This window comes from Hypomesus nipponensis, chromosome 1 (assembly GCF_054491055.1).
Source record: "Hypomesus nipponensis isolate SF chromosome 1, ASM5449105v1, whole genome shotgun sequence".
Classification (NCBI taxonomy): Eukaryota; Metazoa; Chordata; class Actinopteri; order Osmeriformes; family Osmeridae; genus Hypomesus; species Hypomesus nipponensis.
Genome location: NC_140361.1, coordinates 8,222,285 through 8,244,991, shown reverse-complemented (window position 1 = coordinate 8,244,991; position 22,707 = coordinate 8,222,285). Strand labels below are relative to the sequence as shown.

Here is a 22,707-nt window from a genome sequence, read left to right as displayed (position 1 = left end):
ATGTTAAGTAGCTATGTTTACGTAAATCGTTATGTTTTGTTTTATAACTCCAGTGTTGCGGGTCCACACAACCCGTGAACATAGAGTGACTAACAGCATTTGACATAGGACAGGCCCATATAGGAGGTATCAAGCTGAACGGTTGCATAAAATGCAATTGAAAAAAAAAGTTATCACAGAGGCCCCGTTTACATGTACACGTTCAGTGTGTGTATTAAGGAGCTGTCCACATTCTCAGTGGTGCTGAATGGGCAATAATGAAGCGCAACCTTTCCTGGAAAACGAAGGATGGGTATAACATTTTTATAAGCAGTAGACCGGAGAATGACCGTTAGGCCTACCCCATCGCAAGACAACAAACGAGTCACAATATTAAGGGTCATAAGATGTCAAAATAAAATGCCTTTCAGTAGAAAAAATACACAAACAAACAGGGTGCTTGTTTGTTATTCAATATTTAATGATTTAACAAGATATGCACAGTCACAAAAGGTGCCAAATACACACCACTTGCGTGATTGACGTGTTAAACCGGTCATTTCCAGTGTAACTGCGTATAGCAACTCTGCGTGCCGAAGTAGTCGCGCTGCTTTTGGGTTGCTAGGGCAAAGCAGTTAAATATCTATTGATGTACTTTTTACTTCATTTCATATTTTTTAAGTCATAAGGTAGACTGCGTTCAAGTAGTGCAGTTAGGTTGGGTGCAACGCAAACTACTCACTCAGGTGGTATAGCCACTTTAAGCAGATTTCCGTTGAGCGTGATAAAAGGGGAGCTGCCCATATTTAGTTGTGCTAGCACACGTCAATGGCGCTCCAACCCAAGATAATGCAACTATTCACTACGTAGGAGACCTTTTTTGTTTCGTTTTAAATGCCATTACACTTACCTCCAATGGCGAATCAGGTTCGTCTAAGAGACTTTTTTCACTCTGCATCCGCTGCATGGTTCCTGTCAAGCTGGGGTCCATTATCAGGACGTTCTGACTACCGGGTCTGGCAGACTTACAGTCATTCTTTCTCGAGTCAGTCGTCCTGCACACTTCGTAATTGTACACGTGCTGCAGAGTTCCCGTCCCCAAAGTGTCAGAGTAACGCGGTGGATAATACGGAATCACCGGGAGATTGGAATGATAGAGGATACGAGACTGTCTCCATCTGTATATTTTCACGGATATAATAACCACCAAACACGTGATGAACAAAAATGATACTACAGCCAAAGCCAAGACCAAGTAAAAAGTCAGATTCTCATTGTAATCCTTGTCGTGCGTAAAGTCAGTGAACTCCGAGAGCACTTCAGGGAAGCTGTCCGCCACCGCCACGTTAACATTGACTGTAGCTGAACGAGAGGGCTGCCCGTTGTCCTCCACTACAACAGTGAGTCTTTGTTTCACAGCATCTTTATCAGTCACTTGGCGAACAGTTCTTATTTCTCCATTCTGTAATCCCACGTCAAACAGCGCCCTGTCTGTGGCTTTCTGCAGTTTATAGGAGAGCCAGGCATTCTGTCCAGAGTCCACATCAACAGCCACAACTTTAGTGACCAGATAGCCCACATCTGCTGAACGAGGCACCATTTCAGCCACCAGAGAGCTGCCAGTCTGGACTGGGTACAGAACCTGAGGTGCGTTGTCATTCTGGTCTTGGATGAAGATATTGACAGTTACATTGCTACTGAGTGGAGGAGAGCCACCGTCTTGCGCCTTGATCAGTAGTGCAATTTGTTTAATTTGTTCATAATCTAAAGAACGCACCGCGTGTAGTACTCCTGTTTCTGAGTTAATGGATACTAAACTCGAGACCGGAGTCCCGTGTATCTGTGTTTCATCGAGAAAGTAAGATATTCTCGCATTTTGATTCCAGTCCAAATCACGAGCACTGACTGTAAATATAGACATTCCAGGGGAGTTATTTTCCGTGACGAAGGCTGAGTATGTACTTTTATCGAATAATGGGGCATTGTCATTGACGTCAGAGATTCGAAGGTGCAATGTTGTGGCACTAGAAAGGGATGGTGAACCTGAGTCTGTCGCAGTTATAGTGATGTTATACTCTGACAAACGTTCACGGTCGAAAGTCATATCTGATATTAATGTGTAGTATCTACTTAAAGACGATATAATCTTGAAAGGAAGATTATTATCTATATAACAGGTAATATGACCGTTTTTCTCGGAGTCATTATCTTTGACATTAATAACAGCAATAGTGGTACCTAAAGGTGCATCTTCAGACAGAGGACTTGAAAAGGACATGACGTTAATCACAGGTGCGTTGTCATTAACGTCAACGATCTCTATGACTACTTTACTGGTGTCTGTTAAGCCACCCTGGTCCTTCGCCTCAACTCTGACTTCATATTTCTTATCTTTCTCATAATCTATATGTCCTGCAACCGATATGATTCCAGTGACTTCATCAATCACAAACATACCTGCTACACCCCCTTTTAATTTTGAGAAACAATAAGTTATGTGTCCATTTGCACCACTGTCTGCATCGCTAGCGTTCACGGTTGTAATATAGGTGCCTTTAGGGGCATTTTCAAATACTGCACCTTTGTACTCAGACTGGTTGAATACAGGAGCATTATCATTAGCATCTAGAACAGTGATATCTATATTAACTGTGCCAGACCTCTGCGGATCTCCACCGTCTACAGCAATGAGCTTTAAAGACAGACGAGGATGGTCCTCTCTGTCTAACGGTTTCTGAAGCACCATCTCAGCAAATTTACTTCCATCCGGATTAGAATGTTGCTTTAGAATGAAATTGTCATTCGAGTTTAAAACGTAGTTTTGTAGGCTGTTAAGGCCAACATCGGCATCTTCTGCGCTTTCCAAAGGAAATCTTGACCCAAGAATAGCAGATTCACTGATTTCAAATCGAATGTCTTTGTTTGGAAAAACAGGCGCATGGTCATTTACATCTAATATTTCAACTGTAATACGGTGCAATTCTATCGGGCCTTCAATTATGATTTCAAAGCTGAAGCTACACGGCGTGACTTCGCCACAAAGCTGCTCTCGATCTATCCTCTCCCCCACGACTAGAATCCCTTTGTCTGTCTTCAGCTCCGTGTACTGGACGCTTTCTTCAGTCACAATTCGGGCCCGACCAGTACGGAGCCTTTTCAAATCCAAACCTAAATCCTGTGCTACATTACCTATCAGAGAACCTTTCTTCATCTCCTCAGGAATTGAATAACGTATCTGACCAACAGCGTTGTGAAAACAAAGCAGGAGAAAAAATATATATTTCAATCGAAATCCACACCACAAGCGCCATTTCAGAGGTCGGAGAGATCTAAACATTCCCATTTCAGAGCAATGCAAATCCCAAAAAGAAGTCACAACGTTTCGTCCAAATCTGATTGAAATGTTCACAGATATTCGATACAATCCTGGTTATTATCAACGTCCTTTGCATAAAATGCTCTATACGACTCTGAATAATATGTCTCCGTCTTCAACCAGCTCTACGAGCTCTCTCACTACATGACGCTTTGATTGGGGAGGGGATTCAACAGACCATCAACATGTACATAAATCCTAAGACTGATCAACAGCGGCCCTTGCAGTTCAAAACATGAACATCATGAGAATGTGCAATCGTATTTCTCCATCAAAATGTAGTAAACGATTGCAATACCCCAGTAACCAAATACAACGGACACCATCTTATTGCGCATACGCTTCAATACATTGAATGCCACATGCCCGTTGCATCATATTGCTCACTCGAAACGATTAATAAAAACCATAGGAATAAAGCAAAAATAATAATCATAATAATACATAATTATACTAATAATGCAAGACACTTATAAAATAAGATGTATACGTATGGAGATAAAATAAGATGTATACGTATGGAGATTAGCAATCGTATTTTGTTAAATCTTCGAGGACAGCACACTCACCTCAACTGGAGAGTCTGGTTCGTCTAAGATGCTCTTTTCACTCTGTATCCGCTGCATGGTTCCTGACAAGTTGGGGTCCATTATCAGGATGTTCTGGCTACCCGGTCTGGCGAACTTACAGTCACTCTTTCTGGAGTCAGTCGTCCTGCACACTTCGTAATTGTACACGTGCTGCAGAGTTCCCGTCCCCAAAGTATCTGCGTAACGCGGTGGATAATACGGGATCACTGGGAGATTGGAATGATAGAGGATGCGAGATTGTCTCCATCTGTATATTTTCACTGATATAATAACCACCAAACACGTGATGAACAGAAATGAAACTACAGCCAAAGCCAAGACTAAGTAAAAAGTCAGGTTGTCATTGTACTCCTTGTCGTGCGTAAAGTCAGTGAACTCCGAGAGCACTTCAGGGAAGCTGTCCGCCACCGCCACGTTAACATTGACTGTAGCTGAACGAGAGGGCTGCCCGTTGTCCTCCACTACAACAGTGAGTCTTTGTTTCACAGCATCTTTATCAGTCACTTGGCGAACAGTTCTTATTTCCCCATTCTGTAAGCCCACTTCAAACAGCGCCCTGTCAGTGGCTTTCTGCAGTTTGTAGGAGAGCCAGGCATTCTGTCCAGAGTCAACATCAACAGCCACCACTTTAGTGACCAGATAGCCAACATCTGCTGAACGAGGCACCATTTCAGCCACCAGAGAGCCTCCAGTCTGGACTGGGTACAGAACCTGAGGTGTGTTGTCGTTCTGGTCTTGGATGAAGATATTTACAGTCACGTTGCTACTAAGGGGGGGAGAGCCTCCGTCCTGTGCCTTTAGAATTACTTTAAGCAGTTTAATCTGTTCATAATCAAATGAGCGCAGCGCGTGCAACACTCCTGTTGCCGAATTGATGGATAAAAGGCTGGAGATTGGAGTTCCACTTATCTGTTTTTCTTCTAGGAGGTAGGATATTCTCGCGTTTTGATTCCAGTCAAAATCATGAGCACTGACTGTAAATATGGACATGCCTGGAGAGTTATTCTCTCTGACGTAGGCATAATAAACGCTTTTTTCGAATAGTGGAGCATTGTCATTGACGTCAGATATTCTAAGGAGTAATGTTCTGGTGCTAAAAAGAGGAGGTGTTCCTGAATCAGTTGCTGATATTGTAATATTGTATTCTTCAGTCAATTCCCGATCAAATGGTACATCTGATATCAAATTATAATAGTTAGATAATGACGACATAATTTTAAACGAGAGTTTAGAATCAACGGAGCAAATAATCCGTCCGTTTTTCTCAGAATCAGCATCTTTGACATTAAGTATGGCAATGGTGGTACCTGAAGGAGCATCTTCTGACACAGGGCTAGAGAAGGACATTACGTTTATTACAGGTGCGTTATCATTTATGTCAACAATCTCAATGATTACTTTACTGGTGTCTGTAAAGCCACCCTGGTCCTTCGCCTCAACTCTTACTTCATATTTCTTATCTTTCTCATAATCTATATGTCCTGCAACCGATATAATTCCAGTTAACTCATCCAGTATAAACAGATCTGCAATAGCTCCTTTTAATTTAGAGAAGCTGTACGTTATGTGTCCATATGAACTACTGTCTGCATCAGTTGCGTTAATCGTTGCTATATAGGAGCCTTTCGGGGCGTTTTCTATCACAGCAGCTCTGTATACTGACTGGTTAAATACAGGAGCATTATCATTAGCATCTAGTACAGTAATATCTATGTTTACAGTACCAGATCTCTGGGGATTTCCTCCATCTACAGCGATCAGCTTTAAAGACAGACGGGGATACTCCTCTCTGTCTAAAGCTTTTTGGAGGACCATTTCAGCAAATTTGCTGCCATCGGGGTTAGGATGTTGTTTGAGGATGAAATTATCGCTTGCAGTTAATATGTAGTTTTGTAGAGCGTTAAGACCCACATCCGGATCTTCTGCACTCTCGAGGGGAAATCGAGCTCCTATTAAGGCAGTTTCACCAATTTCAAAATGTATATCTTTGTTTGGAAAAGCAGGTGCGTGGTCATTTACATCTAAAATTTCAACAGTTACACGATGAAGCTCCATTGGATTTTCTAATATAATTTCGAAACTAAAGCTGCACGGTGTGACGTCGCCACAAAGCTGCTCTCGATCTATTCTCTCACCCACGACTAGAATCCCTTTGTCTGTCTTCAGCTCCGTGTACTGAATGTTTTCTCCAGTAACTATCCGGGCCCGACCTGCTCGGAGCCTTTTCAAATCTATCCCTAGATCTTGAGCTACGTTACCTATTACAGATCCTTTTTTCATCTCCTCCGGAACAGAATATCGAATTTGACCACAAACAATGTGACTGAAACCGAGAAAAGCCAGTAGTTGCCACTGTAATCTCAAACACACACGTCCTTTTGGTTGAGGAAATTCCTTCAATGCCATGGTCCAAAAAAATGTGAATATCCGACAGTTACGTTCCAGTATATTGCACGTTTAAAATGTAATCGATTGACCAATCCAGTTGACTTTCCTTCGTGTAATTTTAGAAAATGTACTTCTCCGTCTTGCCCAGCTTCAACCTTTCCCTCTTATCTGCAAAGCGCAGTGATAGAGGTGGAGGCTAAAATGACTGACAGGCCTGCAGAGGCCAGATTTTACTGATCAACAGCGTCCCTTACTGTCCGAAAATAGATCACATGCCAGAAAGTACGATACTGAATTAGTCAGTTAATTTACACACGTGAAGTTTCGACTGTATCTGAACGTCTGCATTTCATTGTAAATTATACATGAATAACGAAAAAACGATAAAGGATTTATAGAACTACGAACGTAATTGCAAATACTACTCTTCGAAACAAGCCACAATACCTGAACAAGACGGCTTCAATAATAACCTCTATCCATGAATACATCTAAACGTACTATAGGCAACGTAAGCAACAATGGTGCACCTGCTGGACTAGATGCACATGGCTTTGACTGTGGCTTCCTCCAAAGTAACATAACATGTGTGTTCACGCGTGCATTCCTTCGTAAGGTCTTGCAGAATGTCCAACTATTCCAAAGTTATGGTCTTTAAATTGACATTAACCCGTTGATGTAGAAGATAGATCAAATCTGGAAATGTACAAGATAAGTTTCAGCACCATGGACAGAAAACCCCCAAAAGGCAGTGCTTAGACTTCATATAAGAAGTCATATAAGTCATGTCTCAAAACTGCTTTGTGATGTCGTACACAACATTCATTCATAGTCATGTTTAACCTTGTTGATATTCGAATATGCATCTGACGCAGATCAACTTTGTTGAGAATAGTATTATTTTTTATGTGCAACACTGTCACTGAAAACATTGAAGCATGAACTTAATTGAAAGAACATTTCCGAAAAATAATGCATTTTAATAAGGTGACTTAAGTTCAAATTCTAGGAAACTCACCTCAAGTGGAGAATCTTGTTCGTCTAAGATGCTCTTTTCACTCTGTATCCGCTGCAGGGTTCCTGTCAAGCTGGGGTCTATTATCAGGACGTTCTGACTACCGGGTCTGGCGAATTTATAGTCACTCTTTCTGGAGTCAGTCGTCCTGCACACCTCGTAATTGTACACATGCTGCAGAGTTCCCGTCCCCAAAGTGTCAGCGTAACGCGGTGGATAATACGGAATCACCGGAAGGTTTGAATGGTAAAGGATACGAGATTGTCTCCATCTGTATATTTTCACTGATATAATAACCACTGAACACGTGATGAACAGAAATGAAACTACAGCCAAAGCCAAGACCAAGTAAAAAGTCAGGTTGTCATTGTAATCCTTGTCGTGCGTAAAGTCAGTGAACTCCGAGAGCACTTCAGGGAAGCTGTCCGCCACCGCCACGTTAACATTGACTGTAGCTGAACGAGAGGGCTGCCCGTTGTCCTCCACTACAACAGTGAGCCTTTGTTTCACTGCATCTTTATCAGTCACTTGGCGAACAGTTCTTATTTCCCCATTCTGTAAGCCCACTTCAAACAGCGCCCTGTCTGTGGCTTTCTGCAGTTTATAGGAGAGCCAGGCATTCTGTCCAGAGTCCACATCAACAGCCACCACTTTAGTGACCAGATAGCCCACATCTGCTGAACGAGGCACCATTTCAGCCACCAGAGAGCCACCAGTCTGGACTGGATACAGAACCTGAGGCGCATTGTCGTTTTGATCTTGAATGAAAATATTAAGAGTCACGTTGCTTTTGAGCGGAGGAGAGCCTCCATCTTGTGCTATTATGACAACATTCATTTGTTTAATTTGTTCATAGTCAAAAGATACCACAGCGTGCACTACCCCTGTTTCTGAGTTGATTGATAAAAGGTTAGAGACTTGAGTTCCAGTTATCCGTTTGTCATCTAAAAGGTAAGATATTCTGGCGTTTTGATTCCAGTCAGAATCACGAGCACCGACTCTAAATATGGACATCCCTGGAGAGTTATTCTCTGCAACGTAAGCGGAATATGTGAGTTTATCGAATATTGGAGCATTGTCATTGACGTCAGAAATTCTTAGTAGCAATATTCTGATGCTGGACAGAGAAGGTGAACCAGAATCAGTTGCTGTTATTGTAATATTATATTCTGGTGTTGTTTCTCGATCAAAGGACACATCCGAAATCAAATTATAATACGTCGACAACGATGACATTATTTTAAAAGGGAGTTTTGAATCAATGGAACACGTAATCTGACCGTTTCTCTCCGAGTCTGCATCTTTAACATTAATAACTGCAATCATGGTACCTGGTGGAGCATCTTCAGACACGGGGCTGGAGAAGGACATTATGTTTATAACTGGTTCATTATCGTTAGCGTCAATAACCTCAATGACCACTTTACCGAGGTCTGACAATCCACCCTGATCTTTAGCTTCTACCCTTATTTCATATTTCTTATCTTTTTCAAAGTCTATTTGTCCAGCAACTGATATCACACCAGTCGTTTTGTTAATGGAAAACACATCCGCCAAGTTGCCTTTCAAATTTGAAAAGGCATAGGTCAGTAAAGCATTTGTTCCACTGTCTGCATCGCTAGCATTCACGGTTGTAATGTAAGTCCCTTTAAGGGCGTTCTCTACGACAGCAGCCCTGTAAATCTTCTGGTTAAATACGGGAGCATTATCATTAACATCTAGGACAGTGATATCTATATTTACTGTGCCAGACCTCTGCGGATCTCCACCGTCTACAGCGATGAGCTTTAAAGACAAACGGGGATGTTCCTCTCTGTCTAAAGGTTTCTGTAAAATCATTTCAGCAAACCTACTACCATCAGGGTTGGAGTGTTGCTTCAAAACAAAATTATCGTTTGAAGTCAAAACGTAATTCTGTAAGCCATTGACCCCCACATCGGGATCTTCTGCGCTTTCTAAAACAAAGCGCGAGCCTGTTGTGGCTGATTCGCTAATTTCCAGTTGTATGTGATTATTCTTAAAAAGGGGCGCATGATCATTTACATCTAATATTTCAACTGTTACGCGATGCAGTTCAATTGGATTTTCTAGAATGATTTCAAAACTGAAGCTACACGGGGTGACGTCGCCACAAAGCTGCTCTCGATCTATTCTCTCCTTTACAACCAGAATCCCTTTGTCTGTCTTCAGCTCCGTGTATTGAATGTTCTCTCCGGTCACGATACGGGCACGACCAACGCGAAGCCTTTTCAAATCCAACCCAAGATCCTGTGCAACGTTACCAATAAGCGAGCCTTTCTTCATCTCCTCCGGAATAGAATACCGAATTTGTCCGACAACGAAATGGCTAAAAAATAGAACAGATAGTAGGCCTATTTGCCATTGAAGACTAGGACAAAAACAACATCCTTGAAATGCCATGGTCATCAAAAGACACATCCACAAATGTTTTGCTAAATAGTTCCTAAACACAATAAGCACGGATAGGAGTCGAAGATTGCAATACACCCAGGGCTTAGCCTGTATTTGTAGCAGAAAGAGAGTGCCTCCGTTGAGCTCCACCTCATATGAGGCAGGATCTCTCCCTTTCCTTTGATAGAACACAGCAAAAGATGGGATTCAGCACGATTGAGTGCCCTACAGAGAAATTATTCTACTGACCAACAGCGTCCCTTACAGTCCACACCAGGAACACATTAAAAACGGATCAACGAAATTCATCTCTCATGCGTTTCACTTTAAAATAAGTGAACGATTGAACGCAATCTTATCAGTAGTCATATATAGGGATATCAAAGAAATAAAAATATATGAACATTAGCATTAATAATATGAACAAATATATTAATTTATTGAATCAGCAATGCAAAGCATTGTTGCCTGCAATACCAAGCAACATTATACATTTCAAATGTTGTACAGGGTAAACCATATTAATTGTGAATACTCATCTTAAATAATGAGAGAATCAGCCGAAATAAGTATGTATTCTTCAGCAATCTGTGATAAATACCCTATATAACTCAGTAAGGTATTGCTTGGAGAGAGAGAAAATGCGCTGTCCAAACCGTTGGTGCTAAAATTATCCGGCTAAGCAACACAGCTGCCTCTCTTTGGTGCTAAGTTTACTGTACACATTGTTATATAAATGCTGATCAAAACACAGAAGGTTTTGAATCGTCTCTTGTTTAAAAGTAATTATGTGTAGCACATAAATGGACCATAATTCAGTAAACTTACCTCCAGTGGAGAATCTGGTTCGTCTAAGATGCTCTTTTCACTCTGTATCCGCTGCATGGTTCCTGTCAAGCTGGGGTCCATTATCAGGACGTTCTGACTACCGGGTCTGGCGAACTTACAGTCACTCTTTCTGGAGTCAGTCGTCCTGCACACCTCGTAATTGTACACGTGCTGCAGAGTTCCAGTCCCCAAAGTGTCTGCGTAACGCGGTGGATAATACGGAATCACAGGGAGATTGGAATGATAGAGGATACGAGACTGTCTCCATCTGTATATTTTCACAGATATAATAACCACTAGACACGTGATGAACAGAAATGAAACCACAGCCAAAGCCAATACTAAGTAAAAAGTCAGGTTGTCATTGTACTCCTTGTCGTGCGTAAAGTCAGTGAACTCCGAGAGCACTTCAGGGAAGCTGTCCGCCACCGCCACGTTAACATTGACTGTAGCTGAACGAGAGGGCTGCCCGTTGTCCTCCACTACAATCGTGAGCCTTTGTTTCACTGCATCTTTATCAGTCACTTGGCGAACAGTTCTTATTTCCCCATTCTGTAAGCCCACTTCAAACAGCGCCCTGTCTGTGGCTTTCTGCAGTTTATAGGAGAGCCAGGCATTCTGTCCAGAGTCCACATCAACAGCCACCACTTTAGTGACCAGATAGCCCACGTCTGCTGAACGAGGCACCATTTCAGCCACCAGAGAGCCTCCAGTCTGGACTGGGTACAGAACTTGAGGTGCGTTGTCGTTCTGATCTTGGATGAAGATATTTACAGTCACGTTGCTACTGAGCGGAGGAGAGCCACTATCTTGCGCTTTGACCACGAGTTTAAGTTGTTTGATTTGTTCATAATCAAATGAGCGAACAGCGTGTAAGGCTCCAGTCTCAGAGTTAATTGATATGTAAGCAGATATGGGGCTACCAACGAGCTGCGCATCATCAATAAAATAGGATATTCTCGAGTTCTTATCAGAGTCAGAATCACTCGCTTTGACTGTAAATACGGACACTCCCGGTGAATTATTCTCTGTTATGTATGCTGAATATGTGCTTTTATCGAAATTAGGAGCATTGTCATTGACGTCAGATATTCTCAAGTGTAGCGTTCTGGTGTTAGAGAGGGGAGGAGAACCTGAATCGATTGCTGTTATGGTGATATTGTATCCAGCAGTTGATTCTCGATCAAAAGCTTCATCTGATAACAAATTATAGTAGTTGGTTAAGGACGACATAATTTTAAAAGGGAGTTTTGTGTCAATGGAACAAGTAATCTGACCGTTTCTCTCTGAGTCAACATCTTTAACATTGATAATTGCAATCGTGGTACCTGGAGGAGCGTCTTCAGACACGGGGCTGGAGAAGGACATGACGTTTATAACAGGCGCGTTGTCATTAACGTCTGCAACTTCAATAATAACTTTACTAGTGCCTGTTAAGCCTCCTTGATCCTTTGCTTCCACTCTGACCTCGTATTTCTTATCTTTCTCATAATCAATATGCCCTGATACAAATATAGTTCCAGTATTCTCATCCATAATAAATATGTTGTCAATATCACCCTTTAATTTCGAAAAGCTGTATGTTATGTGTCCATTCGACCCACTATCTGCATCGCTAGCATTTACGGTTGTGATATAGGTACCCTTAAGGGCGTTCTCCATCACACTGGCTCTATAGACTGTCTGATTAAACACGGGAGCATTATCATTAGCATCTAGTACAGTGATTTCTATGTTTACTGTACCAGATCTCTGCGGACTTCCACCGTCTACAGCAATCAGCTTTAAAGATAGACGGGGATGCTCCTCTCTGTCTAACAGTTTTTGAAGCACCATTTCAGCATATTTACTACCGTCTGGACTCGCTTGTTTTTTCAGTATGAAATTGTTGTTGGGGGTTAAAACATAATCCTGGAGACCGTTAAGTCCTACATCGTCATCCTCTGCATTCTTCAGTGGAAATTGTGCTCCAACTGTAGCAGATTCGCTTATTTCAAATTGTATGTCTTTATGTGGAAAAGCCGGTGCATGGTCGTTAACATCTAAAATCTCAACAGTTACACGATGGAGCTCCATAGGATTTTCTAATATTATTTCAAAGCTGAAACTACACGGAGTGACATCGCCACAGAGCTGCTCTCTGTCTATTCTCTCACTCACGACTAGAATCCCTTTGTCTGTCTTCAGCTCCGTGTACTGAATACTTTCTCCGGTCACGATACGGGCCCGACCTGTTCGGAGCCTTTCCAAATCTATTCCTAGATCTTGTGCTACGTTACCAATTAGCGATCCTTTCTTCATCTCCTCCAGAATAGAATATCGAATTTGTCCACAAACAACGTGACTGAAACAGAGAAAAGCCAGCAGTTGCCATAGAAATCTCAAACGCAACCGTCCTTTTACTTGAGAAAATTCTTCTAATGCCATGGTCAAACAGTGGAAAATATCCGAGTTGTATTCCACTGTAAACACTACACAGTTAAAGGCTAATTCTATAAATAAATGCGTCTTAGTTTGAACCTTTCCTTCGTGTACTTGTAGATAATTTACTCTCTGTCTCGCACAGCCTCTCCCTCTCCTCCGCAGAGCGCAGGCATAGAGGTGGAGACTAAAAATGACTGACACAGACAAGATTTTCATGATCAACAGCGTCCCTTACCGTCTAAAACCAGAACACCATTCTATGCCATAACAAAACGATACACAATTACTCACAGCTGATGTACCACCCGTCAACGCATGACTATGTATATTTGATGTATTATATGAATACGGAACATGACAAACAAAATACGGATACGTCCCAGAAATGCTGATAACACCAAATTAAAATCTTCGTAACCAACACAGTGCAATAATATTGTTCATGTACTTACTGAACTAATTTTTCAGTATTCCCTTACCCCACCACATCAAACCTGATCTTGCATCTCCCCCAAAACCAGATGCATCTAAGATGTGAGACATAGAGCCTGTAAGCAACTTCACCAACTACAGTCCACGTGTTGTACTAGATGCAGATGCTTGGCGCGACTTCCACAAGTATAGAATGCAATGCATGCATTTGCTGCTTCCTAAATGTCCATTGCAACTTTCAAACTCACCCATACGTTCAAATATCACAGTTAGGATATTTAACAATACCACTTGTATGTGGAAGATGGGATCCCATCGTCTGTATTTTCCCCAAAACAATACAAAGTTTATTTTCAGAAAAAAAGAATGGTCGAACAAAGTTTCAGCACCAAGGACAGCGAATTCGCAAACGGTAGTGTGTCTGTCTCTGCTGTTATGCAGAAGTTATGTTGAAATCAACTGGTTCTTGTTGATGCCCAACAAAACATTAATTCACAGCCATAGTTAGTATATTTAATATTCTACCGCTTGTGTGTAATACTTCACGTCTTTACGGTCTAATTTGCATGACACGATGGAAGAATTAAGTTGCAAGAAATTCTCTTGCAAAAATAGAGCAAGAAACTGTAACTAAAATATGTATTTCCCCTCCCCAAAAAACTATTTTGTAAAAGAGGATCATATGAAACAAAAAGGAAACTCACCTCCAGTGGAGAGTCTGGTTCATCTAAGATACTCTTTTCACTCTGTATCCGCTGCATGGTTCCTGTCAAGCTGGGGTCCATTATCAGGACATTCTGACTACCGGGTCTGGCGAACTTACAGTCACTCTTTCTGGAGTCAGTCGTCCTGCACACCTCATAATTGTACACGTGCTGCAGGGTTCCAGTCCCCAAAGTATCTGCGTAACGAGGTGGATAGTACGGAATAACTGGGAGATTGGAATGATAGAGGATACGAGACTGTCTCCATCTGTATATTTTGACGGATATAATAACAACCAAACACGTGATGAAAAGAAATGATACTACAGCCAAAGCCAAGACTAAGTAAAAAGTCAGGTTGTCATTGTACTCCTTGTCGTGCGTAAAGTCAGTGAACTCTGAGAGCACTTCAGGGAAGCTGTCCGCCAACGCCACGTTAACATTGACTGTAGCTGAACGAGAGGGCTGCCCGTTGTCCTCCACTACAACAGTGAGCCTTTGTTTCACTGCATCTTTATCAGTCACTTGGCGAACAGTTCTTATTTCCCCATTCTGTAAGCCCACTTCAAACAGCGCCCTGTCTGTGGCTTTCTGCAGTTTATAGGAGAGCCAGGCATTCTGTCCAGAGTCCACATCAACAGCCACCACTTTAGTGACCAGATAGCCCACATCTGCTGAACGAGGCACCATTTCAGCCACCAGAGAGCCTCCAGTCTGGACTGGGTACAGAACCTGAGGTGCATTGTCATTCTGGTCTTGGATGAAGATATTGACAGTTACATTGCTACTGAGCGGAGGAGAGCCACCGTCTTGCGCCTTGATCAGTAGTGCAATTTGTTTAATTTGTTCATAATCTAAAGAGCGCACCGCGTGTAGTACTCCTGTTTCGGAGTCAATGGATAATAAACTCGACAGCGGCGTCCCGTTTATCTGTGTTTCATCGAGAAAGTAAGATATTCTGGCATTTTGATTCCAATCCGAATCACGAGCACTCACTGTAAATATAGACATTCCAGGGGAATTATTCTCTGCGACGAAGGCTGAGTATGTACTTTTATCGAATAATGGGGCATTGTCATTGACGTCAGAGATTCGGAGGTGCAATGTTGTGGCACTAGAAAGGGATGGTGAACCTAAGTCTGTCGCAGTTATAGTGATGTTATACTCTGACAGACGTTCACGGTCGAAAGTCATATCTGATATTAATGTATAGTATCTACTTAACGACGATATAATTTTGAAAGGAAGATGCTGACCTATATAACATGAAACCTGGCCGTTTTTCTCTGAGTCAGCATCTTTGACATTAATAACAGCAATAGTGGTACCTAGAGGAGCATCTTCAGACACAGGACTTGAAAAGGACATGACGTTGATCACTGGTGCGTTATCATTAATGTCAACAATCTCTATGACAACTTTACTAGTGTCCGTTAAGCCACCCTGGTCCATAGCCTCAACTCTGACTTCATATTTTTTATTTTTCTCAAAATCTATATGTCCAGCAACCGATATAACTCCAGTGAGTTCATCAATGACAACGAGATCTGCTACACTCCCTTTTAATGTAGAAAAACTGTAAGTTACGTGCCCATTTGAACCACTATCTACATCGCTAGCGTTCACGGTTGTAATATAGGTGCCTTTCGGGGCATTTTCAAATACTGCACCTCTGTATACTGACTGGTTAAATACAGGTGCATTATCATTCACATCCAGAACAGTGATATCTATATTTACTGTGCCAGACCTCTGCGGATCTCCACCGTCTACAGCGATCAGCTTTAAAGACAGACGAGGATGCTCCTCTCTGTCTAACGGTTTCTGAAGCACCATTTCAGCAAATGTACTACCATCTGGATTAGCATGTTGTTTTAAAAGGAAATTGTCATTCGAGTTTAAAATGTAATTTTGTAGGCTGTTAATGCCGACATCGGGATCTTCTGCGCTTTTCAAAGGAAATCTTGACCCGAGAATAGCAGATTCACTGATTTCAAATCGAATATCTTTGTTTGGAAAAACTGGTGCATGGTCGTTGACATCTAATATTTCAACAGTAATACGGTGCAATTCTATCGGGCCTTCAATAATTATTTCAAAACTGAAGCTACACGGCGTGACATCACCGCAGAGCTCCTCTCTGTCTATTCTCTCCCCCACAACTAGAATCCCTTTGTCTGTCTTCAGCTCTGTGTAATGAACGCTTTCTTCAGTCACAATACGGGCCCGTCCAGTACGGAGTCGTTTCAAATCTAAACCTAGATCCTGTGTTACGTTACCTATAAGTGAACCTTTCTTCATCTCCTCCGGAATTGAATAACGAATCTGACCAACAGCAGTGTGAAAACAAAGCAGGAGAAAAATTAAGTTTTGCAGCCGAAATGCCCGCCATTTTGAAGGCCGGAGAGATCTAAACATATCCATTTCAAAGCAATACAAATCCTAAAAGAATTGTGTCGATGTTTGGTCCATTTATAATCGAATAGTTCACCGAGAGTTGATACAATCCAGATTTGTATTATCGTCTTTCTCCCCTATCCCGTTATATGGTACACTGAATTATCTTGTTTTCCGTCTAGTCCAACCTCATACGATGGTAGAGTTTCAGATCTCTCTACTACAGAGAGCATTGTTAGGGGAGGGGACTCAACAAACTAACATCATAGAAATCCTGATCAACAGCGGCCCTTGCAGTCCACAAGATGAACATCATGAAAATTAACAATTCTTCACCAAAAGTAAATAAAACAAAGTAATGTCCAAATCCTTGAATAGAATGGAAACCACTGCGCATTCGAATCAATACAATCAATACAACTTATCTGTTGCTTCCTCAAAATAATGAACGCAAAATTGTGTTATTAATTTAAAACAATTGCAAGATGGCACGGTTATGAATTTACCCTGTCATTCACACGTTTGGAGATGTTAAATCATATGTGGCTTCATAATCTAAAACGCGACACTCACCTCAAGAGGAGAATCATGTTCGTCTAAGATGCTCTTTTCACTCTGTATCCGCTGCACAGTTCCTGTCAAGCTGGGGTCCATTATCAGGATGTTCTGACTATCCGGTCTGGCGAACTTACAGTCACTCTTTCTGGAGTCAGTTGTCCTGCAAACCTCGTAATTGTACACGTGCTGCAAAGTTCCCGTTCCCAAAGTGTCTGCGTAACGCGGTGGATAATACGGAATCACCGGGAGATTGGAATGATAGAGGATACGAGACTGTCTCCATCTGTATATTTTCACTGATATAATCACCACCAAACACGTAATGAAAAGAAAAGAAACTACAGCCAAAGCCAAGACCAAGTAAAAAGTTAGCTTGTCATTGTAATCCTTGTCGTGCGTAAAGTCGGCGAAGTCCGAGAGCACTTCAGGGAAGCTGTCCGCCACCGCCACGTTAACATTGACTGTAGCTGAACGAGAAGGCTGCCCGTTGTCCTCCACTACAACAGTGAGCCTTTGTTTCACTGCATCTTTATCAGTCACTTGACGAACAGTTCTTATTTCCCCATTCTGTAAGCCCACTTCAAACAGCGCCCTGTCTGTGGCTTTCTGCAGTTTATAGGAGAGCCAGGCATTCTGTCCAGAGTCCACATCAACAGCCACCACTTTAGTGACCAGATAGCCCACGTCTGCTGAACGAGGCACCATTTCAGCCACCAGAGAGCCACCAGTCTGGACTGGGTAAAGAACCTGAGGTGCGTTGTCGTTTTGGTCTTGTATTAAGATATTTACAGTTACGTTGCTACTAAGTGGAGGAGAGCCACCATCTTGCGCTTTGACCACGAGCTTAAGTTGTTTTATTTGTTCATAATCAAATGAGCGAACAGCGTGCAAGGCTCCAGTCTCAGAGTTAATTGATATGTAAGTAGATATTGGGCTACCAACGAGCTGCTTATCATCAATAAAATAGGATATTCTCGAGTTCTTATCAGAGTCAGAATCACTCGCTTTGACTGTAAATACGGACACTCCCGGTGAATTATTCTCTGTTATGTATGCTGAATATGTGCTTTTATCGAAATTAGGAGCATTGTCATTGACGTCAGATATTCTCAGGTGTAGCGTTCTGGTGTTAGAGAGGGGAGGTGAACCTGAATCGGTTGCTGTTATGGTGATATTGTATCCAGCAGTTGATTCTCGATCAAAAGCTTCATCTGATATCAAATTATAGTAGTTGGTTAAGGACGACATAATTTTAAAAGGGAGTTTTGTGTCAATGGAACAAGTAATCTGACCGTTTCTCTCTGAGTCAACATCTTTAACATTGATAATTGCAATCGTGGTACCTGGAGGAGCGTCTTCAGACACGGGGCTGGAGAAGGACATGACGTTTATAACAGGCGCGTTGTCATTAACGTCTGCAACTTCAATAATAACTTTACTAGTGCCTGTTAGGCCACCTTGATCCTTTGCTTCTATCCGGACTTCAAATTTCTTATCTTTTTCGTAATCTATTTGCCCAGAAACAGATATAACTCCAGTATCTCTATTTATTACAAATATTTCCGCTATGCCGCCCTTCAGTTTCGAAAAACTATAAGACATTTGTCCGTTTGCCCCAGAGTCTGCGTCAGTGGCATTAACAGTTATGATATAGGTGCCCTTCTGGGCGTTTTCCATCACAGTGGCTCTGTAGACGGACTGGTTAAACACGGGAGCATTATCATTTATATCTAGTACAGTGATTTCTATGTTTACTGTGCCAGATCTCTGCGGACTCCCACCATCTACAGCGATCAGCTTTAAAGATAGACGCGGATACTCTTCTCTGTCTAACGGTTTCTGAAGTACCATTTCAGCATATTTACTACCGTCTGGATTTGCATGTTGTTTAAGAATGAAATTATCGTTGGGTGTTAAAACATAGTCCTGGAGACCATTTAGTCCTACGTCGTCATCCTCTGCGCTCTCCAGTGGAAATTGTGCTCCAATTGTAGCTGACTCACTGATTTCAAAGTTTACAACTTTATTTGGAAAAACAGGTGCATGGTCGTTAACATCTAAAATCTCAACTGTTACACGATGGAGCTCCATAGGATTTTCTAATATTATTTCGAAGCTGAAGCTACACGGAGTGATGTCGCCACAGAGCTGCTCTCGATCTATTCTCTCCTTCACGACTAGAATCCCTTTGTCTGTCTTCAGCTCCGTGTACTGAATGCTTTCTCCAGTCACGATACGGGCCCGACCCGCTTGGAGCCTTTTTAAATCAATTCCAAGATCTTGTCCTACGTTACCTATTAGCGATCCCTTTTTCATCTCCTCCGGAACAGAATATCGAATTTGACCACAAACAATGTGACTGAAACAAAGAAATACAAGCAGTTGCCATCGTAATCTCAAAAGCAAACGTCCTTCTGATCCAGCAAATTCCTCAAATGCCATGGTCAAAAAATGTATGTCCGCCAGTTATATTCCACCTCAAACAAAACACATTTAAAGCAAATCTATCAATTATTCCGTGTAAGTTTCAAAATGTCATTCGTGTATTTCTAGAGAACTTAGTGTACGTTCCGCACAGCGTTGTTGTAAGAAAATAACCTCTCCCTCTCTGCAGAGCGCAGGCATAGAGGTGGAGACTAAAATGACTGACAGCACTGCACAGACAACGTTTTCATGATCAACAGCGTCCCTTACAGTCTAAAACTTGAACATCATTCTACGTCATAGAACGATACAAAATGGCTCACAGTTAAATATATTACACGCCAAGTTGTGACTGCAGGTATAAAGCACAACCTTGTGAATGCGAGATACATGGACAATTGCAAAGATTTTGTTAAATACATAACACCAAATCAATATAATACAATTTAAAAAAAACTCACCTCGAGTGGAGAATCTGGTTCGTCTAAGATGCTCTTTTCACTCTGAATCCGTTGCATGGTTCCTGTCAAGCTGGGGTCCATTATCAGGACGTTCTGACTACCGGGTCTGTCGAACTTACAGTCACTCTTTCTGGAGTCAGTCGTCCTGCACACCTCATAATTGTACACGTGCTGCAAAGTTCCAGTCCCCAAAGTATCTGCGTAACGCGGTGGATAATACGGAATCACTGGGAGATTCGAATGATAGAGGATACGAGACTGTCTCCATCTGTATATTTTCACTGATATAATCACCACCAAACACGTGATGAACATAAATGAAACTACAGCCAAGGCCAAGACTAAGTAAAAAGTCAGGTTGTCATTGTACTCCTTGTCGTGCGTAAAGTCAGTGAACTCTGAGAGCACTTCAGGGAAGCTGTCCGCCACCGCCACGTTAACATTGACTGTAGCTGAACGAGAGGGCTGCCCGTTGTCCTCTACTACAACAGTGAGCCTTTGTTTCACTGCATCTTTATCAGTCACTTGGCGAACAGTTCTTATTTCCCCATTCTGTAAGCCCACTTCAAACAGCGCCCTGTCTGTGGCTTTCTGCAGTTTATAGGAGAGCCAGGCATTCTGTCCAGAGTCAACATCAACAGCCACGACTTTAGTAACCAGATAGCCCACATCTGCTGAACGAGGCACCATTTCAGCCACCAGAGAGCCGCCAGTCTGGACTGGGTACAGAACCTGAGGTGCGTTGTCGTTCTGGTCTTGAACATGAATAAGAACAGTGGTATTACTACTAAGAGGGGCCGAACCTCCGTCTTGAGCTTTAACATGTATTTTGAACTCCCTGATTTGCTCGTAGTCAAGTGAGCGCACCGAATGTATGACCCCGTTTTCTGAGTTGATAGAGAAGTACGTGGACACTGGATTCCCATTAACCTCCCCTTCAATGAGATAATAAGCAATTCGTGAGTTTTGGCCATTGTCTGGATCTGTGGCTTTTATGGTAAGTACTGATACTCCGGGAGAATTGTTTTCCATCACTTGTGTGCTATAGAGACTCTGACTGAATGCCGGTGCGTTATCATTTACATCAGTGATATCTAAGACGACTGTTTTCTTGCACGACAACGGTGGCGAGCCTTCATCTGTAGCACTAAATGTGATATTGTAACTAGAAACTTTCTCTCGGTCCAAAGTATTTTCCGTTACTAAGGTGTAATAGTTTCTGAGAGATGACTTTATCTTAAATGGGAGATTTTCGTCTATTTCTAATCGCACTTGACCATTTTTGCCTGAGTCGATATCCTGGACACTAATTAACGCTATGACTGTGCCTGGAAGAGAATCCTCTTTAATTTTTCCCGAATAAGATGCAAGACCAATTGTAGGACCGTTATCATTTACATCTATTACCTCAATGATTAATTTACTTGCACCTGTGAGACCCCATGGATCTTTGGCAAGAAGGTTAATTTCATATTTTTGAACAGTCTCATAATCCATTGCACCATTAAGTTTGATCTCCCCCGTATTGGGGTCTATGTTGAACGCAGGAGGGGTACCTTCTTCCATATGTGTAAAATAATAAGTAACATTGCTATTGTATCCTTGATCTGCATCTATTGCGCTTACTTTAATAATGATTGTACCAGAGGGAGCGTTCTCAACAACAGAGGCTTTATATAAAGCCTCGGTAAAAACAGGCGCATTGTCATTTGCGTCAAGAACAGTGACGTGTATTTTGACTGTTCCAGATCTTTGTGGGTCCCCACCATCGACCGCTGTTAAAATAAGAGAGTGTTCGCTTTGTTTCTCATGATCTAACACAGATTGCAACACCATTTCTGTATACTTGCTTCCGTCAGCTCTGTTGTGCTGTTTAAGAACGAAATTATCGGTAGGTTTCAGTGAATAACTTTGCAATGAATTCACATCTGCGTCTGGATCAACAGCACTATCAAGCAAGAACACAGCTCCGATTGGAGCTGACTCACTGATTTCCAAATGTATTTCCTTTTTAGAAAATGCAGGTGCATGGTCGTTTATATCTTGAATTTCGATGGTAATCGTAAACAATTCAAGGGGATTTTCAAGGATCATCTCTGAACTAAAGCTACACGGAGATTTCTGACCACACAGTTTTTCCCTGTCAATCCTGTCACTGACAACCAATTGTCCTTTGTTCTGGTTCAGCTCTACATATTGGTTATTTCCGTCTATAACTAGCCGCGCACGGCCAGAAACCAACCTTTTAATATCCAGGCCCAAGTCTTTCGCCACATCTCCAACAAATTGACCCTTTCTCATCTCCTCTGGTATAGAATAACGGATTTGTCCGCTTGCGGCGCGGAGAAAGAACATCAGCAAAATTGATACTTTCCATCGCAAACCACACCCTGCGCTTCCAAATAAATCCATAGCGTTTTCCAAAACGTGAATACAATGACAAAAAAATCTGGGACGAAATTCGTGAACTCCCAAAACCTAATCAAAACGGTATTTTAGTCGTGAGACTTAATGAGGCGTGCTGTTACCAGTTAGGCCTACTGTGTTCAAGTGCGTTAGACTTATCTGCGACAGTAGATATTGGATCGTGCAGTTGTGGTTTCCTTGGACAACAGCACCACTCAGAGTGAGTGCATAGAAGGGCATGTGTGACATTCTCTACTGAAGTGCTGGGACTTGATCACAGGACAGACCTATCACAGACCAGACCTAAACTATA

General features: G+C 42.0%; 6 protein-coding genes and 1 pseudogene across 6 annotated transcripts in view; all 7 read right to left on the bottom strand.

Annotated features, from left to right (window-relative positions):
• Window positions 1-22,513, bottom strand: part of LOC146302353 (protocadherin gamma-C5-like) — a 115,390-nt gene extending 92,877 nt beyond the window's left edge. The window contains exon 1 of the mRNA XM_084680025.1: window positions 19,989-22,513. Coding sequence (XP_084536151.1) covers window positions 19,989-22,400 — 2,412 coding nt within the window. The 5' untranslated portion in view covers window positions 22,401-22,513. The remainder of the gene's footprint in view (window positions 1-19,988) is intronic.
• Window positions 566-3,414, bottom strand: LOC146302359 (protocadherin gamma-A3 pseudogene; annotated as a pseudogene).
• Window positions 3,898-6,351, bottom strand: LOC146302358 (protocadherin gamma-A3-like). The gene has a single exon (XM_084697493.1). The coding sequence runs from the start codon at window positions 6,349-6,351 to the stop codon at window positions 3,898-3,900; it is 2,454 nt and encodes an 817-aa protein (XP_084553619.1).
• On the bottom strand, window positions 7,024-9,915 carry LOC146302357 (protocadherin gamma-A8-like). The gene is made up of 4 exons (XM_084697480.1): window positions 9,911-9,915; window positions 9,413-9,695; window positions 7,352-8,131; window positions 7,024-7,029 (listed from the first exon to the last, which is right to left on the bottom strand). Exons 1-4 carry the CDS (start codon window positions 9,913-9,915, stop codon window positions 7,024-7,026), a joined length of 1,074 nt encoding a protein of 357 aa, XP_084553606.1.
• LOC146302356 (protocadherin gamma-A8-like) lies at window positions 10,527-13,118 on the bottom strand. The gene is made up of 2 exons (XM_084699034.1): window positions 12,652-13,118; window positions 10,527-11,364 (listed from the first exon to the last, which is right to left on the bottom strand). The coding sequence occupies exons 1-2, from the start codon at window positions 13,013-13,015 to the stop codon at window positions 10,547-10,549; spliced, it is 1,182 nt and encodes a 393-aa protein (XP_084555160.1). The 5' UTR covers window positions 13,016-13,118; the 3' UTR covers window positions 10,527-10,546.
• LOC146302355 (protocadherin gamma-A10-like) lies at window positions 13,987-16,572 on the bottom strand. Its single transcript, XM_084697469.1, has 3 exons — window positions 16,212-16,572; window positions 14,149-14,924; window positions 13,987-14,001 (listed from the first exon to the last, which is right to left on the bottom strand). Exons 1-3 carry the CDS (start codon window positions 16,570-16,572, stop codon window positions 13,987-13,989), a joined length of 1,152 nt encoding a protein of 383 aa, XP_084553595.1.
• On the bottom strand, window positions 17,101-19,693 carry LOC146302354 (protocadherin gamma-A8-like). Its single transcript, XM_084697456.1, has 2 exons — window positions 19,182-19,693; window positions 17,101-17,894 (listed from the first exon to the last, which is right to left on the bottom strand). The coding sequence occupies exons 1-2, from the start codon at window positions 19,543-19,545 to the stop codon at window positions 17,101-17,103; spliced, it is 1,158 nt and encodes a 385-aa protein (XP_084553582.1). The 5' UTR covers window positions 19,546-19,693.
• Window positions 22,514-22,707: the final 194 nt, after the last annotated feature.